The sequence below is a fragment of the Aedes albopictus genome, chromosome 1 (assembly GCF_035046485.1).
Source record: "Aedes albopictus strain Foshan chromosome 1, AalbF5, whole genome shotgun sequence".
NCBI classification, from domain to species: Eukaryota; Metazoa; Arthropoda; class Insecta; order Diptera; family Culicidae; genus Aedes; species Aedes albopictus.
This window is the reverse complement of record NC_085136.1, coordinates 18,095,880-18,114,355: the sequence shown is the minus strand read 5'-3', so window position 1 is coordinate 18,114,355 and position 18,476 is coordinate 18,095,880. Positions and strand designations below refer to the sequence as shown.

The following is an 18,476-nucleotide window of genomic DNA, read 5'->3' as shown; positions in this document are numbered from 1 at the left end:
ATAAAATCGCTATAACTTTTTCTCTTGTTAATAATTTTAAGTTGTATCAAACGTTTTTCAAAGTTCATTATATAAGTCATGAATGGTCGAAATTTCATTGCATTCGGTTCATTGAATCCGAAGATATAACAGCTCAAAGTTGGCTGTCGGATAATTATACCTTTTTCTAGAATTTTTATAACTTCGTGTAGAATAGCCCGATCTTGTCCAAATTTTGTCCACTGATACACAACTAGTTGATCAACTTACAGTAAACATTTCAGAATAATTGATGCATTTTTCGAAAAGTTACAGCTAGTTGAACATTTTTTGAAAAGTGAAAATTTTGCCTGTCCCGATCATTTTGTCTATCCCCTGTATTCAAATTTCAAATATATTCAAAGGAAATAAAATTAAGTTTTGATTTTGATTCAAGATAACTGAAAAAAATATTCTGAAAAAATCGATGATCTGCATATTATTCAACTGAAAAATCACCGAAAGTTTTTTGAAATCTACAAAAATAAATAATAATTTCACAGAAAATTTGTAAAAGAAATCACCGAAACCTTCCATGAACTTGACAGATAAGCATTTTCAATTCTCACAGATTGTTCGGTGAATCAGTAAAATCACCGAACGGTTTACCGAAAGTTCTGCTGTTGAGATTTCGGTGAAATTTCACCGAATTCTGCGATTTATTCTTAGTGTGTAGTGATGAAGAAAGAGGCGACCAAGAAAGGCACCTCCTACAAGGCACTAGCTCAGGAGGTATTGGGCGAAAAAGTGCAGGTGAGCGCCGTAACGGTGGAGGCGACTCTGCAGTGTAAAAACCTAGACGAGATCACCGAACCAGAAAAGCTCGCAACCGCACTTCAGCAGCAGTGCGAGGTAGATGCATCATTAAGTGCATCGATCCGTCTGTGAATGGGTCCGGCAGGCACGCAGATCGCTACGATCAAGCTCCCCGTAGAGGAAATGAATAAGGCGACTGCAGTCGGCGCGATCAAAGTAGGCTGGTCAGTATGCCCGCTCAACATGTACGCGCCGCCAGAGGAACCATAAACCCCTAAACCCTAGCTCGAACTGGAGGGTCGACGATGGATACATGCACCCCAGTGACCATCTGGCGATTCGATATAAAGTGGAACACGCAGGAAGCCGCAGCACAAGGTCACCGACCGTCATCGGAGATGGGTGACCTCGCGCTTCGATAAGCCGGCATTTGTGGAGCGATTGCACCGAGGATCTATCCAGCGATGATCTAGTCGGAACCCTGAGCCGTGCATGTGACGCCGCAATGCCAAGGCGATCCCTACCCAGAAATGGACGCAAACCAGTGTACTGGTGGTGTCCAGAAATCGCGGAGCTACGTGCATCCTGCCTAAGAGCTAGAAGGAAGATGCAAAGAGCTCGCACCGCATGGAATGAAGTGAGGCCTACAGGGCGAATAAACTGGCACTGAACAAAGAGATTAGGGCACGTAATCGTAAGAACGCTCCCCTGAGATGCTGCAGAAGTTCGTGGAAACGCTGTTCCCGCGCCACGATACAAGACCAAGGGCCCCCGTCCCCTATGGCCGAACCCGTCATAGCGAGGTCGCCGCGGTGACGAATGACGAACTCCTTGCAATACCGAAGTCGGTTAAGTTGAACAAAGCACCGGGTCCGGACGGTATCCCACAGTAGCTATCAAGACGGCCATAGAGGCTTGCCCTGACATGTTCAGAATGGCTATGCAGATGTGCCTATACAGAGGCGAATTTCCGGAGAGGTGGATAAGACAAATATTGGTTCTACTGCCAAACCCCGGTATGGCGCCGCTGTATGTTCGATGGCGCTAGCGGTCAATCGAAACGGTCAGTGACTCGAGAGTACACATCCTTACAGGTACAGGTTGATGTGACTTAGGGTGGTCAGCGCATATAGCACGGTCTGCGGTCAAAGGACGCGGTATGTGTGGTAGCATGATGCCCATAGCACTAGTGGTGCCAGAAGATGAAGAGTGCTTCGATCGACATGGCATAAGAGGCGCGAGGCGGATCGTCTACAGTACCTAGCCAGGACTCAAGCTTTCAGGGGAGAGAGGACAACTTAAGGCGAAACGCTTACCATAGAGAATACTTTGTGCTCATTCTGCGAATGGAGTGACGTGAGAAAAGTCGGAGTCGTATATCGAGATGAGGAATCCACTCTCGAATGAAGTGACTCGCCGTGTAAATCAAATGGAGAGTCACCTCATTCGAGTCGAGATTTCTCACCTCGATCTACGACTCCGACTTTTCTCACGTCACTCCATTCGCAGAATGAGCACACTTATGAACGATTTTCCCTTCTCGAAGTCATCGCTAACGGGCGTACCGCGAAGGTAAGGAAGAGAGAGAATGAGTTTTTAGTTGGTCGATCCCCACATAACCCGAGAAAGCACGTCTTGGGTATCTGACCAGTAGATTTTCTCATTCTATAAACACATAAAGACCCACGAGCTTTTCATCGCTCCTCATCGCTTTCTAGACTTCCGAGTACTTTGACTGTTCTTCTGCCGCTCTTCTTTGGTCCAAGGGGCGTCCTTCCCCTGATCAGCCCTTTCTTGTGGTTGCTGAGGACCAGTAAGTGATCGAAACTCCCGGTTTCCTTCGATCCGGGACGGGCCGACATTTTCAGGCCCTCCCTTCCCGTCTTCTGGGACGCCTGGCTAGGGTTCGGCTTGTCGGCTTTACCTTCGACCTTCGGGGTTAACAGCGACCTAGCTTTGCGGGCGCCACCTGGTAATTCCTCACCTGACGGCTGCCTCACACGCTTCTGCGATTGCTTGTCGTAAGCAATATTTACTATCCGACACACTTTTGGGGCTACCCGTGAAAGCGAAGGCTTCCGTCTGGGTAGACATCCAAACCTTTGACCACAGAGAAACAGACGTCACACTCTACTTCCTTCCCATCGACTACCTTTTTAACGGTTGATTTCAAATATTATGCAGTTGGTCAATTTACCAGTCGTGGCGCTGGCATCGTTTTTGCTTCTGTTTAACGTTTGCTCACTACCGCCATCTAGTGGTGGCTTGTCCAAACATGGCATGATTAGCATTGGGCGATTGCAATTTCGAGACGATGACTTTTAATATAATTTGTCCTAAGTGTTAGGTCTGTTTCTCTGTGCTTTGACTTCGCGGATTCTGCCTCTGCCGCAGATCATTGACTTCGGAAATCTAATGAGAACTTCTGGTATTAGTCTAATAAAATCTAATAAGAACCTGGAGTCAAGCTGTGGCTGTAGCAGTCCAATACCTTACACGACAAAGTAGTCCGGAAGGAAATTGGGTTGCCGACGTTGGCAATACGTACACAGCATCCTGCTCCTCAATCTGCTCTCTTTAACGGAGACCTAGCCAACCTGCTTATCGCGAACTCATTTTAAATCCCACGAGTACCAGCTCGTGGTCTATCTGGGAACAAGTGTCATCACTCGGGCTCGTCCAAACAGACGTACCAATTGCGAATAAAATCATCGTTACGAAAATATGATCGTCCAATGCTAGCAACGCGGTATTTCGCAAACCGCAAAGTAGGTGGCGGTGGTAAGCAAACGTCAAACCAGAGCAAATAACGAGATATTTGCGAACTACAGAATATTTTTGAGCTAACCGTTAAACAAGTTGAACGATGAGAACCGAATAGATGTCAGTAGGAAGCTTTCATAATGATCTGGGGCTTGTGCCTTTGGTTGTAGCTAGTGGAATAACAATCACATGTGTAGGGTAGGACGGGGCAAGATGAGCACCCCTCCGTTTTACTACTTTTATGATGAATTTTTTCCAACCAACTTCATAATCCGTTAGAATAATGTTCATCCTGTTTGTAAACCTGATAAAATGTACTTTATAATGAACGAATTAAAAAATATCGTCAAATAAGTCGATAGCATGGATTTTTAGTATTTTCTTATAAGAAATCATCAGAATAAAATAAGGTTTTTATGTCAGAATCAAATTTTTACCATAATTCTAGTTATCAGCCAACATTACTAGCTTACTGCAAAGCATTTTAATTTACATTAGAAAATATTTTCTAAAAACAAACATTAAAATTTATTCAATTTTAGTTATTTACCTATAGTGGGGCAAGATGAGCACCCCTGATGGTAATATAGAAAATATTTTGAAATTATTGTAATCCACTCAATAGTGCCGAACATTGGTTTCCGTAACCTCTGCAACTATTTGGTTGAGTAAATTTCTAAAAATAAGCAACCTAATAATCGTTTATTGTTTTTCGGGTCATTTTGTATAAAGTATTATAAAAACGCATTTTTTTTTCAATAATCGAAAAAAATGATAATTTTAGAATGTGATACCATAGCTATATACAAGGTTCACTATATCAATCAGTGTATGACCAAGTTATTGTAAAAATATTTGTATTTTAATGAAGTGCTCTTCTTACCCCGTAGGGGTGCTCGTCTTGCCCCGTAGCATGTTCGAACTGACCATAAAACATCTTTTTTGTTTAGTCAAATAAATCATCCTTATCATGAATTTTGAACCCTCCCTTGTTTATGGGTGATAGTAAACAAGATATAGAAAAGAACTACTAAGAGGTACTTTGAAAAATTGTGTTAACTTTCAATAAACTCAACGTGATCCTTAAGGTCAAGCCCGTGCACAAGGGGGGGGTTTTGGGGGTTAAACCCCTCCCATTACCGACGCTTTTTACACTAGGCGCCCCTCCGCCTTTTGCCGAAATTGTCAAAAACCCCTCCCTTGGCGCCACTTCTGTGCACGGGCCTGCTTAAGGTGCTCATCTTGCCCCGCCCTACCCTACACATTTTCTTGTGAATTGGTTTAAAATTGACTGAGTAGGGTAATTCGCCAATTGTTGAACGGTTAGTACTGGCATTTTGGGTTTCGTTCGTTTTTTTCGTGCATAATTCCACTTTAGTTGAAAAATATCCAGTGAACGTCTAGATCTACTCATCCCCTATACTGCCCATTAAATTTGTATTCCCTTAAATTCCATTTTCTAAGAGAAAATAGAACATTTGTATGGGAAGTCTGTAACCCAAATGTTGAACGCTTCCTTAACCTAGCTCATCCTAATGTTGGACGGTTCTCGCCAATTGTTGAACGGTTGAAGCTTTGTTCGTAATTGATGACGTATAACCCGACATCAACCTATCATTCACCTGTTTTTATTTTGGCCACCAAACCCAATATAGACCCAACAGTTATCCGATGTGAGTCCAACAGTGGTCCAACATTTGATAAAATTTGACCCGACTTTGACCCGACATCCGATATTTTTTTCACTCTGGCGGATTTTTTTTCCGGGTTTTTCGTGTTTTGTGCCCAGCTAGTCCGAGCTAGTGACAATTTATTTAAATGACAAAGAATCACTCATTTGAAGAGAGCTCTAGTGGACTGAAATCGATTTAAACATGACTAGATGCAGAAATGGCTGAAAAGATTTGATTATAATTAGAAGCGAAAACGACATAAGAAAAGTATGCGTTCAAAAGCCCCTGAAACACTTCTGGAAACCCATGGGACCCACTCAACCCCCAAGAACACTCGTGGAACTACCCTGAAATCCCTTGAAAACACGTGGGTTGCTCCTGAACCTCCTGGAACGCCTTGAAATACTCCTGGGACCCCCTTAACACTATAAATTCCTCTTGAATAACTCTGGAATGCCCTTGAAACCCATTGAAAACCACTGGAATCTCTCTGAAGCCCACTGGAACACCCCTAGAACATCCCTGGAACACCCTTGGAACCCCATGAAATGCACGGTTAGGTAAAGTGAAAAAAAGTTCTAGCAGTTATGCTAACATCGTAGGTTATGCCAGTGTTCAACAATTGGATCATGGATGCATAATGATAGTGTGATAAGAAAAATATTTTTTTTAAACTAAATTACAATGAAAATGTGATTTTAAACAATGTTAAACTGTTAAGGACATCCTTCCAGTTCTTGTAACTATGGTAAGCCTTTGATATTTGTGGTTGATTTGCCCGCAAAGCTTATTTCGTAACAGCAATTTCTTAACATTAATCTTAAGAATCGTGTAGTTTTCGTGTCATCAGCGGTACTAAATTTTCAATCAATTTTTTTGACATTAAATATGTATAATTTTGTAAATTAATTAGAGCAATATCGTGACCCATATGTATATGCATCTACATCATACGTTTACGTTGGATGAAAATTACTTAAGTAAGATTTATAATAAAATATTCAGAAACTGTTCAACATTTGGGTAGTGTTCAACAATTAGCGAATTACCCTAATGGCAAAAACAAGACCCGTGCAAAAAATAATAACGGTAATAAGATTTACTTAAGCTGAAACGAGATCGACCATCAATCTGACAGCAGATTTACTAAATTTCCTGGCAAACTTTCATGTCACGGTCGCCATGTCTTATAATTGTCATGGTCGCCATGTACTGTATGGATTGCGCCTTGTTCAATCATTGAACATATCCATGTAATGTAATGGAAATGTCTAGAACTGGAACTCCATCTTTGCAAGATTATTGTTCGGCATTCTAACTGCGTGCCCTGCCCATCATTTTTATAACCTTTTTTCGGTCAGTTCTTGGATACTGGGTTTATAATAAGAGTGGTCTAATGTCCTACACAGGGGCCAAATCCGTAAAGAACCACCTGACATCTGCTAGTGCCTGTTGTTATCATTCTTAATGTAAAGAATATCTACTTATGAACAACATAATCCTTCTCGAATTATCATTAATTTTCGAAATTTTCTCCTACTCTTTCAACAGGTGGACCGTACGCAGCCTTCGGTGGTCGCGATGCTTCCCGTGGTCTGGCCACATTCAGCGTAACCAGCAGCGACAAGCCCGAGTACGATGACCTGAGCGATTTGTCCCCGATGGAGATGGAATCGGTATTGGAATGGGAAGCTCAGTTCAAGGGTAAGGATCTATAAAGTGTCTCAAGAGCGTTACGCGTCAAAACTTACACATCTATCATTGTAGAAAAGTACATCCTCGTCGGTCGTCTGCTGAAGCCCGGCGAGCAACCAACCAACTACTCCGACGAGGACGAGGACACCCCGAACGAATCGACTCCCACCGGGGATAGCAGTAGCACCAAGAGCACGTCGGATGCGAAACCAGCAGCCGCTCCGTCTTCGCCGAAGAAGACGACGACAGAGGGCCCCTTTGAGCCCACTTCCAAGGCGGAAGATTTGAAATCCGGTGGCGATACGAGCGCCTCGAAGGAGTGACGCCCCTACCCAAGCGGAAGCGGTAGTAGTAGCAGTAAGAGCGACGAAAACGGCGGCAGCAGCAGCGGTAACACCACTAGAAGAGGTAATCACCACAACCAGAGTACTAGATTAGAAGACGAAGGGCACGAGGGAAAAGTAGGCGACGGCGACGCTGCTGACGATGAAGATGGAGCACGCAGTAGGCCATTCGATCAGCATAGCATTTGCGATATGTTTGGATTTTAACGAAGCGATCGAGGGTTAGCCTTGGAAGGAGCAGGGTTTGTTTTACACAACACGCAAAAGCTGCCTCGGTAATATGATTCTTCGGATACACACACACGGCCGGCCGGCACATATTCTAGAGACAATTGTGACTAATTAGCTGTTTTATATTCGGTGTGCATGTTTGTATCTACCTAGGGATGTTCAATTTTTCGGTTTATTAAAATGGTGTCCAAAATGAACGGGTGACTTTCTTGCCATTTTTCCATTACCGCACACTTTTTCAGTGATTCTTTGAGTTCAAAATTTCAAACGTTGGACAGTTTTTTTTTCTACCAGAAATCTGCAAAACTTTAATTTAGAAAAGTTTTACTCAAGATTTCGTTAAAATTTTCTTAGTGTGTACGCGACTGATCGAAATCGTCGTTGCGATTTCGAATGAGGTTTCAGCAAACTTTTGTCCCAAACAAAGTACATGCATTTCCTCCGTCCATGGTTTGAATTACTATTTAGTTCAGATTCACTTTTGACCTGCGTTTTTACCCTCCTCTGTAGGTAACATGGACATGGTGTACTTTTTGGATACTTGGGGTCAATGAATGAAACATTGTCATAAAAATTTTATCAATTGAAAAGCTATGTCTCCAGCAAATTAAGTCGACCCCAGGTATCCAAATAGGGCATTATGTTGTTCCAGTTCCATTCCAAATCGTTATTCCAGAAAAAAAATACAAACATTCAAAGTACTTAGCACATTTTGGCCGAAGGCTCTGATAAAACTAAATCCTAACCTCGATTCGGATATGCTCGCTCTCGCTGCCGGAATGTTGCGGCGCCATTTCATCGGACTGTCCTCTGCCGTACACATCTTTCTCTGAACCAAAAACAGCAGAATGTTAGAACTCTTCACAACAAGACACCCCTGGCGGGTTTATTGAGGTTTTAACGACCAGAGCTTTAAAACCTTAAAGCTTTGGTTTTAAAACCTCGATAAAGCCAGAAGTCCAAAGGAACATTTCAAGTCCAAATAGTTATGCGAAGGTTGTCTAGAGAACCTTGATAAAACCAAATCTTTTTCGTGTTGGTTTTACGATGGTTCTAAGGGCCTCCGGATGCCTATTTGACTTAGAAATGTTATCTGGAGTGCTAGTTTGGAAAACCTCTTATAATAAACATAAATATTTGATAAACGAAACAATTACGGTGTCTTGGTATCGCTAAAGAGTAAATGGTCGTAGTTAAAGCAACAACAAAAAAAACTAAAGCTAAACACACATTGTTTATGTAAGTGGGGATCTAGATATTATAAATCATGTTCGTTATGTGGAATGTGAAACAACAAAATAACCTAGAGAAACATATGAGAAAGATGACTTCTATTTACAAAGAAAAAAAGAAACAAACAAACATAACCTTTAACTCACAAAACAAAACAAACAACCACAACACTTAACGATGTGATCATAAGTCGATCACAGCGCCCTCTGAAAGTCACTGAAACGACGCGTTTTTTTTCTATTGTCAGTTTCGTTTCCGAAACTTCCGTTTCCAACTTCGAGGCAGTTCCAAAAAAATTTCCATGCAATCTTTTTTATAAGCTGAAAATTTTTTTTTTTTTTTTTTTTTGTTTTTATTAATGTGTATTTTAACATGAAGCTAATTCTACACTTCACCAGCTGAAAATTTAACCAAATATAAGAAAAAAGGAAGTAAAACCGTTAAACTTCATATATCTTCGTTGCTTGGTTGGTCTAGTACTATTAATATCGAATAGCTGCTAAGTTACTTTTTTAAATCTTAGATTTTTGTAATTCAACGTCTTTTATTGAAGAAAGAGAGATAAGGTTTATTAAAACAAATATATATTAGCTTTTTTACGGCAGCAGCAACGCTTCTAACACGTCGCAAGATTGGGAACCGCCACCACCCACTACGGAAAGCGCATGGCGTCAGACGATTGGGTGTAACCCATCCTTTCTCTGTTACTGTGTTTGTCTGTGTGGGGTGGAGAAAGCAGGTCGTAAGTCGTAGGAAAACAAAACAGAATGTGTTGGGATTACTGAGTAAGGCAGGCATGCACGGAAATAAATTCGTATGCAACTACATTATAAAGTAAGTTTAGACAAAACGACTGGTGTGAGTTTTCTGTAACTAAAACGAAGTCCGAACGATTCCATGCGCGTCTTGAATGGAGGGATTTCAAAAGTTTCAACAAATAATCCCGACGAATTTTTCGTACTTTTTAGTTTAGTGCTCGAGAAGAGATGAAATGTCGGTGAATTGATACTTTGCCGAAACTCCCATAAAATCTTTGAAGAAATTTCAGTGAATTGCTTAGAAGATTACCAGTAACTGGATTGGAGAACTTCCAGTGGATTCTTTATAAGAATTTTGAGGAATTCATTGCAGTATTGGCGAAACTGCGAAATTAATTCTCGAATGGTATTTCTGAAAATGTTTTGATTTATGGGAAAAATTACGATGATTTTCTGAGAGAAAATCAGTTGAATTCATGAGAGGAATTTCTGTGAATTAATGAGAGGAATTCCATGGAATTCATGATTCCCTTCTAATAAATTCCTGAAAGGAATTCCGGTTAATTCCTGTGGAGAATTCCGACGTATTCTTGAAAGGAATTTCGATAATAAGTCCTGAGAGATCCAATGAATTCCTGAGAGGAATTCCAATAAATTCCTGAGCGGAATTTCGGTGAATTCCTGAGAGGCATTCTGGTGAATTCCTGAGAGGAATTCTGGTGAATTCCTGAGAGGAATTCTGGTGAATTCCTGAGAGGAATTCTGGTGAATTCCTGAGAGGAATTCTGGTGAATTCCTGAGAGGAATTCTGGTGAATTCCTAAGAAGCATTCCGGTGAATTCCTGAGAGGAATTGAGAGGAATTCCGGTGAATTCCTGAGAGGAATTTCGGTGAATTCCTGGGAGGAATTCCAGAGGAATTCCAGGAGGAATTCCAGAGCAATTCCAGGAGGAATTCCAGAGGAATTCCAGGAGGAATTCCAGAGGAATTCCAGGAGGAATTCCAGAGGAATTCCAGGAGGAATTCCAGAGGAATTCCAGGAGGAATTCCAGAGGAATTCCAGGAGGAATTCCAGAGGAATTCCAGGAGGAATTCCAGAGGAATTCCAGGAGGAATTCCAGAGGAATTCCAGGAGGAATTCCAGAGGAATTCCAGGAGGAATTCCAGAGGAATTCCAGGAGGAATTCCAGAGGAATTCCAGGAGGAATTCCAGAGGAATTCCAGGAGGAATTCCAGAGGAATTCCAGAGGAATTCCAGGAGGAATTCCAGAGGAATTCCAGGAGGAATTCCAGAGGAATTCCAGGAGGAATTCCAGAGGAATTCCAGGAGGAATTCCAGAGGAATTCCAGGAGGAATTCCAGAGGAATTCCAGGAGGAATTCCAGGAGGAATTCCAGAGGAATTCCAGGAGGAATTCCAGAGGAATTCCAGGAGGAATTCCAGAGGAATTCCAGGAGGAATTCCAGGAGGAATTCCTGAGGAATTCCAGAGGAATTCCAGGAGGAATTCCAGAGGAATTCCAGAGGAATTACAGGAGGAATTCCAGAGGAATTCCAGGAGGAATTCCAGAGGAATTCCAGGAGGAATTCCAGAGGAATTCCAGGAGGAATTCCAGAGGAATTCCAGGAGGAATTCCAGAGGAATTCCAGGAGGAATTCCAGAGGAATTCCAGGAGGAATTCCAGAGGAATTCCAGGAGGAATTCCAGAGGAATTCCAGGAGGAATTCCAGAGGAATTCCAGGAGGAATTCCAGAGGAATTCCAGGAGGAATTCCAGAGGAATTCCAGGAGGAATTCCAGAGGAATTCCAGGAGGAATTCCAGAGGAATTCCAGAGGAATTCCAGGAGGAATTCCAGGAGGAATTCCAGAGGAATTCCAGGAGGAATTCCAGGAGGAATTCCAGGAGCAATTCCAGAGGAATTCCAGTAGGAATTCCAGAGGAATTCCAGTAGGAATTCCAGAGAATTCCTGAGAGGAATTCCAGTGAATTCCTGAGAGGAATTCCAGTGAATTCCTGTGAGGAATTCTAGTGAATTCCTGAGAGAAATTCCAGTGAATTCCTGAGAGGAATTCCAGTGAATTCCTGAGAGGAATTCCGGTGAATTCCTGGGAGGAATTCCGGTGAATTCCTGGGAGGAATTCCGGTGAATTCCTGGGAGGAATTCCGGTGAATTCCTGGGAGGAATTCCGGTGAATTCCTGGGAGGAATTCCGGTGAATTCCTGGGAGGAATTCCGGTGAATTCCTGGGAGGAATTCCGGTGAATTCCTGGGAGGAATTCCGGTGAATTCCTGGGAGGAATTCCGGTGAATTCCTGGGAGGAATTCCGGTGAATTCCTGGGAGGAATTCCGGTGAATTCCTGGGAGGAATTCCGGTGAATTCCTGGGAGGAATTCCGGTGAATTCCTGGGAGGAATTCCGGTGAATTCCTGGGAGGAATTCCGGTGAATTCCTGGGAGGAATTCCGGTGAATTCCTGGGAGGAATTCCGGTGAATTCCTGGGAGGAATTCCGGTGAATTCCTGGGAGGAATTCCGGTGAATTCCTGGGAGGAATTCCGGTGAATTCCTGGGAGGAATTCCGGTGAATTCCTGGGAGGAATTCCGGTGAATTCCTGGGAGGAATTCCGGTGAATTCCTGGGAGGAATTCCGGTGAATTCCTGGGAGGAATTCCGGTGAATTCCTGGGAGGAATTCCGGTGAATTCCTGGGAGGAATTCCGGTGAATTCCTGGGAGGAATTCCGGTGAATTCCTGGGAGGAATTCCGGTGAATTCCTGGGAGGAATTCCGGTGAATTCCTGGGAGGAATTCCGGTGAATTCCTGGGAGGAATTCCGGTGAATTCCTGGGAGGAATTCCGGTGAATTCCTGGGAGGAATTCCGGTGAATTCCTGGGAGGAATTCCGGTGAATTCCTGGGAGGAATTCCGGTGAATTCCTGGGAGGAATTCCGGTGAATTCCTGGGAGGAATTCCGGTGAATTCCTGGGAGGAATTCCGGTGAATTTCTGAGAGGAATTCCGGTGAATTTCTGAGAGGAATTCCGGTGAATTCCTGCGAGGAATTTCGGTGAATTCCTGCGAGGAATTCCGGTGAATTCCTGCGAGGAATTCCGGTGAATTCCTGCGAGGAATTCCGGTGAATTCCTGCGAGGAATTCCGGTGAATTCCTGGGAGGAATTCCGGTGAATTCCTGAGAGGAGTTCCAGTGAATTCCTGAGAGGAATTCCGGTGAATTTCTGAGAGGAGTTCCAGTGAATTCCTGGGCGGAATTCCGGTGAATTCCTGGGAGGAATTCCGGTGAATTCCTGGGAGGAATTCCGGTGAATTCCTGGGAGGAATTCCGGTGAATTCCTGGGAGGAATTCCGGTGAATTCCTGGGAGGAATTCCGGTGAATTCCTGGGAGGAATTCCGGTGAATTCCTGAGAGGAATTCCGGTGAATTCCTGGCAGGAATTCCGGTGAATTCCTGAGAGGAATTCCGGTGAATTCCTGAGAGGAATTCCGGTGAATTCCTGGCAGGCATTCCGGTGAATTCCTGGGAGGAATTCCGGTGAATTCCTGGGGGGAATTCCGGTGAATTCCTGAGAGGAATTCCGGTGAATTCCTGAGAGGAATTCCGGTGAATTCCTGAGAGGAATTCCGGTGAATTCCTGAGAGGAATTCCGGTGAATTCCTGAGAGGAATTCCGGTGAATTCCTGAGAGGAATTCCGGTCAATTCCTGAGAGGAATTCCAGTCAATTCCTGAGAGGAATTCCGGTGAATTCTTGAGAGGAATTCCGGTGAATTCCTGAGAGGAATTCCGGTGAATTCCTGAGAGGAATTCCGGTGAATTCCTGAGAGGAATTCCGGTGAATTCCTGAGAGGAATTCCGGTGAATTCCTGAGAGGAATTCCGGTGAATTCCTGAGAGGAATTCCGGTGAATTCCTGAGAGGAATTCCGGTGAATTCCTGAGAGGAATTCCGGTGAATTCCTTAGAGGAATTCCGGTGAATTCCTTAGAGGAATTCCGGTGAATTCCTTAGAGGAATTCCGGTGAATTCCTGGTAGGCATTCCGGTGAATTCCTGAGAGGAATTCTGGTGAATTCTTGGGAGCAATTTCGGTGCGATGAATTCTTGCGAGGGATTCCGGTGAATTCTTGGGAGGAATTCCGGTGAATTCCTGGGAGGAATTCCGGTGAATTCCTGGGAGGAATTCCGGTGAATTCCTGGGAGGAATTCCGGTGAATTCCTGGGAGGAATTCCGGTGAATTCCTGGGAGGAATTCCGGTGAATTCCTGGGGGGAATTCCGGTGAATTCCTGGGAGGAATTCCGGTGAATTCCTGGGAGGAATTCCGGTGAATTCCTGAGAGGAATTCCGGTGAATTCCTGAGAGGAATTCCGGTGAATTCCTGAGAGGAATTCCGGTGAATTTCGAGCGATGAATTCTTGCGAATTCGGTGAGCAATTTCGGTGCGATGAATTCTTGCGAGGGATTCCGGTGAATTCTTGGGAGGAATTCCGGTGAATTCCTGGGAGGAATTCCGGTGAATTCCTGGGAGGAATTCCGGTGAATTCCTGGGAGGAATTCCGGTGAATTCCTGGTAGGCATTCCGGTGAATTCCTGAGAGGAATTCTGGTGAATTCTTGGGAGCAATTTCGGTGCGATGAATTCTTGCGAGGGATTCCGGTGAATTCTTGGGAGGAATTCCGGTGAATTCCTGGGAGGAATTCCGGTGAATTCCTGGGAGGAATTCCGGTGAATTCCTGGGAGGAATTCCGGTGAATTCCTGGGAGGAATTCCGGTGAATTCCTGGGGGGAATTCCGGTGAATTCCTGGGAGGAATTCCGGTGAATTCCTGGGAGGAATTCCGGTGAATTCCTGAGAGGAATTCCGGTGAATTCCTGAGAGGAATTCTGGTGAATTCCTGAGAGGAATTCCGGTCAATTCCTGAGAGGAATTCCAGTCAATTCCTGAAAGGAATTCCGGTGAATTCTTGAGAGGAATTCCGGTGAATTCCTGAGAGGAATTCCGGTGAATTCCTGAGAGGAATTCCGGTGAATTCCTGAGAGGAATTCCGGTGAATTCCTGAGAGGAATTCCGGTGAATTCCTGAGAGGAATTCCGGTGAATTCCTGAGAGGAATTCCGGTGAATTCCTGAGAGGAATTCCGGTGAATTCCTGAGAGGAATTCCGGTCAATTCCTGAGAGGAATTCCAGTCAATTCCTGAGAGGAATTCCGGTGAATTCTTGAGAGGAATTCCGGTGAATTCCTGAGAGGAATTCCGGTGAATTCCTGAGAGGAATTCCGGTGAATTCCTGAGAGGAATTCCGGTGAATTCCTGAGAGGAATTCCGGTGAATTCCTGAGAGGAATTCCGGTGAATTCCTGAGAGGAATTCCGGTGAATGCCTGAGAGGAATTCCGGTGAATTCCTGAGAGGAATTCCGGTGAATTCCTGAGAGGAATTCCGGTGAATTCCTGAGAGGAATTCCGGTCAATTCCTGAGAGGAATTCCGGTCAATTCCTGAGAGGAATTCCGGTGAATTCCTGAGAGGAATTCCAATGAATTCCTGAGAGGAATTCCAGTGAATTCCTGAGAGAAATTCCAGTGAATTCCTGAGAGGAATTCCAGTGAATTCCTGAGAGGAATTCCAGTGAATTCCTGAGAGAAATTCCAGTGAATTCCTGAGAGGAATTCCAGTGAATTCCTGAGAGGAATTCCAGTGAATTCCTGGGAGGAATTCCGGTGAATTCCTGGGAGGAATTCCGGTGAATTCCTGGGAGGAATTGCGGTAAATTCCTGGGTGGAATTCCGGTGAATTCCTGAGAGGAATTCCGGTGAATTCCTGAGAGGAATTCCGGTGAATTCCTGAGAGGAATTCCGGTGAATTCCTGAGAGGAATTCCGGTGAATTCCTGAGAGGAAATCCGGTGAATTCCTGGGAGGAATTCCGGTGAATTCCTGGGAGGAATTCCGGTGAATTCCTGGGAGGAATTGCGGTAAATTCCTGGGTGGAATTCCGGTGAATTCCTGGGAGGAATTCCGGTGAATTCCTGAGAGGAATTCCGGTGAATTCCTGAGAGGAATTCCGGTGAATTCCTGAGAGGAAATCCGGTGAATTCCTGGGAGGAATTGCGGTAAATTCCTGGGTGGAATTCCGGTGAATTCCTGGGAGGAATTCCGGTGAATTCCTGGGAGGAATTCCGGTGAATTCCTGGGAGGAATACCGGTGAATTCCTGGGAGGAATTCCGGTGAATTCCTGAGAGGAATTCCGGTGAATTCCTGAGAGGAATTCCGGTGAATTCCTGAGAGGAATTCCGGTGAATTCCTGAGAGGAATTCCGGTGAATTCCTGAGAGGAATTCCATTGAATTCCTGAGAGGAATTCCGGTGAATTCCTGAGAGGAATTCCGATGAATTCCTGAGAGGAATTCCGGTGAATTCCTGAGAGGAATTCCGGTGAATTCCTGAGAGGAATTCCGGTGAATTCCTGGGAGGAATTGCGGTAAATTCCTGGGTGGAATTCCGGTGCATTCCTGAGAGGAATTCCGGTGAATTCCTGAGAGGAATTCCGGTGAATTCCTGAGAGGAATTCCGGTGAATTCCTGAGAGGAATTCCGGTGAATTCCTGAGAGGAATTCCGGTGAATTCCTGAGAGGAATTCCGGTGAATTCCTGAGAGGAATTCCGGTGAATTCCTGAGAGGAATTCCGGTGAATTCCTGAGAGGAATTCCGGTGAATTCCTGAGAGGAAATCCAGTGAATTCCTGGGAGGAATTCCGGTGAATTCCTGGGAGGAATTCCGGTGAATTCCTGGGAGGAATTGCGGTAAATTCCTGGGTGGAATTCCGGTGAATTCCTGGGAGGAATTCCGATGAATTCCTGAGAGGAATTCCGGTGAATTCCTGAGAGGAATTCCGGTGAATTCCTGGGAGGAATTCCGGTGAATTCCTGGGAGGAATTGCGGTAAATTCCTGGGTGGAATTCCGGTGAATTCCTGAGAGGAATTCCGGTGAATTCCTGAGAGGAATTCCGGTGAATTCCTGAGAGGAATTCCGGTGAATTCCTGAGAGGAATTCCGGTGAATTCCTGAGAGGAATTCCGGTGAATTCCTGAGAGGAATTCCGGTGAATTCCTGAGAGGAAATCCGGTGAATTCCTGGGAGGAATTCCGGTGAATTCCTGGGAGGAATTCCGGTGAATTCCTGGGAGGAATTGCGGTAAATTCCTGGGTGGAATTCCGGTGAATTCCTGGGAGGAATTCCGGTGAATTCCTGGGAGGAATTCCGGTGAATTCCTGGGAGGAATTCCGGTGAATTCCTGGGAGGAATTCCGGTGAATTCCTGGGAGGAATTGCGGTAAATTCCTGGGTGGAATTCCGGTGAATTCCTGAGAGGAATTCCGGTGAATTCCTGAGAGGAATTCCGGTGAATTCCTGAGAGGAATTCCGGTGAATTCCTGAGAGGAAATCCGGTGAATTCCTGGGAGGAATTCCGGTGAATTCATGGGAGGAATTCCGGTGAATTCCTGGGAGGAATTGCGGTAAATTCCTGGGTGGAATTCCGGTGAATTCCTGGGTGGAATTCCGGTGAATTCCTGGGACGAATTGCGGTAAATTCCTGGGTGGAATTCCGGTGAATTCCTGAGAGGAATTCCGGTGAATTCCTGAGAGGAATTCCGGTGAATTCCTGAGAGGAATTCCGGTGAATTCCTGAGAGGAATTCCGGTGAATTCCTAAGAGGAAATCCGGTGAATTCCTGGGAGGAATTCCGGTGAATTCCTGGGAGGAATTGCGGTAAATTCCTGGGTGGAATTCCGGTGAATTCCTGGGAGGAATTGCGGTAAATTCCTGGGTGGAATTCCGGTGAATTCCTGGGAGGAATTCCGATGAATTCCTGAGAGGAATTCCGGTGAATTCCTGAGAGGAATTCCGGTGAATTCCTGGGAGGAATTCCGGTGAATTCCTGGGAGGAATTGCGGTAAATTCCTGGGTGGAATTCCGGTGAATTCCTGAGAGGAATTCCGGTGAATTCCTGAGAGGAATTCCGGTGAATTCCTGAGAGGAATTCCGGTGAATTCCTGAGAGGAATTCCGGTGAATTCCTGAGAGGAATTCCGGTGAATTCCTGAGAGGAATTCCGGTGAATTCCTGAGAGGAATTCCGGTGAATTCCTGAGAGGAATTCCGGTGAATTCCTGAGAGGAATTCCGGTGAATTCCTGAGAGGAATTCCGGTGAATTCCTGAGAGGAATTCCGGTGAATTCCTGAGAGGAAATCCGGTGAATTCCTGGGAGGAATTGCGGTAAATTCCTGGGTGGAATTGCGGTAAATTCCTGGGTGGAATTCCGGTGAATTCCTGGGAGGAATTCCGGTGAATTCCTGGGAGGAATTCCGGTGAATTCCTGGGAGGAATTCCGGTGAATTCCTGGGAGGAATTCCGGTGAATTCCTGGGAGGAATTCCGGTGAATTCCTGGGAGGAATTGCGGTAAATTCCTGGGAGGAATTCCGGTGAATTCCTGGGAGGAATTCCGGTGCATTCCTGGGAGGAATTCCGGTGAATTCCTGAGAGGAATTCCGGTGAATTCCTGAGAGGAATTCCGGTGAATTCCTGAGAGGAATTCCGGTGAATTCCTGAGAGGAATTCCGGTGAATTCCTGAGAGGAATTCCGGTGAATTCCTGAGAGGAAATCCGGTGAATTCCTGGGAGGAATTCCGGTGAATTCCTGGGAGGAATTCCGGTGAATTCCTGGGAGGAATTGCGGTAAATTCCTGGGTGGAATTCCGGTGAATTCCTGGGAGGAATTCCGGTGAATTCCTGGGAGGAAATCCGGTGAATTCCTGGGAGGAATTCCGGTGAATTCCTGGGAGGAATTCCGGTGAATTCCTGGGAGGAATTCCGGTGAATTCCTGGGAGGAATTCCGGTGAATTCCTGGGAGGAATTGCGGTAAATTCCTGGGTGGAATTCCGGTGAATTCCTGGGAGGAATTCCGGTGAATTCCTGGGAGGAATTCCGGTGAATTCCTGGGAG

The 18,476-nt window shown here is 44.8% G+C and overlaps 1 protein-coding gene across 4 annotated transcripts in view; it reads left to right on the top strand.

The window, feature by feature from the left end:
• The window catches only part of LOC109431166 (membrane-associated progesterone receptor component 1), a 47,172-nt gene extending 37,606 nt beyond the window's left edge, over positions 1–9,566 (top strand). For all 4 annotated transcript variants that reach the window (XM_062844125.1, XM_019707371.3, XM_019707370.3 and 1 more), the window contains exons 3-4: positions 6,762–6,914; positions 6,978–9,566. In XM_062844125.1, the coding sequence (XP_062700109.1) occupies positions 6,762–6,914; positions 6,978–7,228 (404 nt within the window). In that variant the 3' untranslated portion in view covers positions 7,229–9,566. The remainder of the gene's footprint in view (positions 1–6,761; positions 6,915–6,977) is intronic.
• The last annotated feature ends 8,910 nt before the right edge of the window (positions 9,567–18,476 follow it).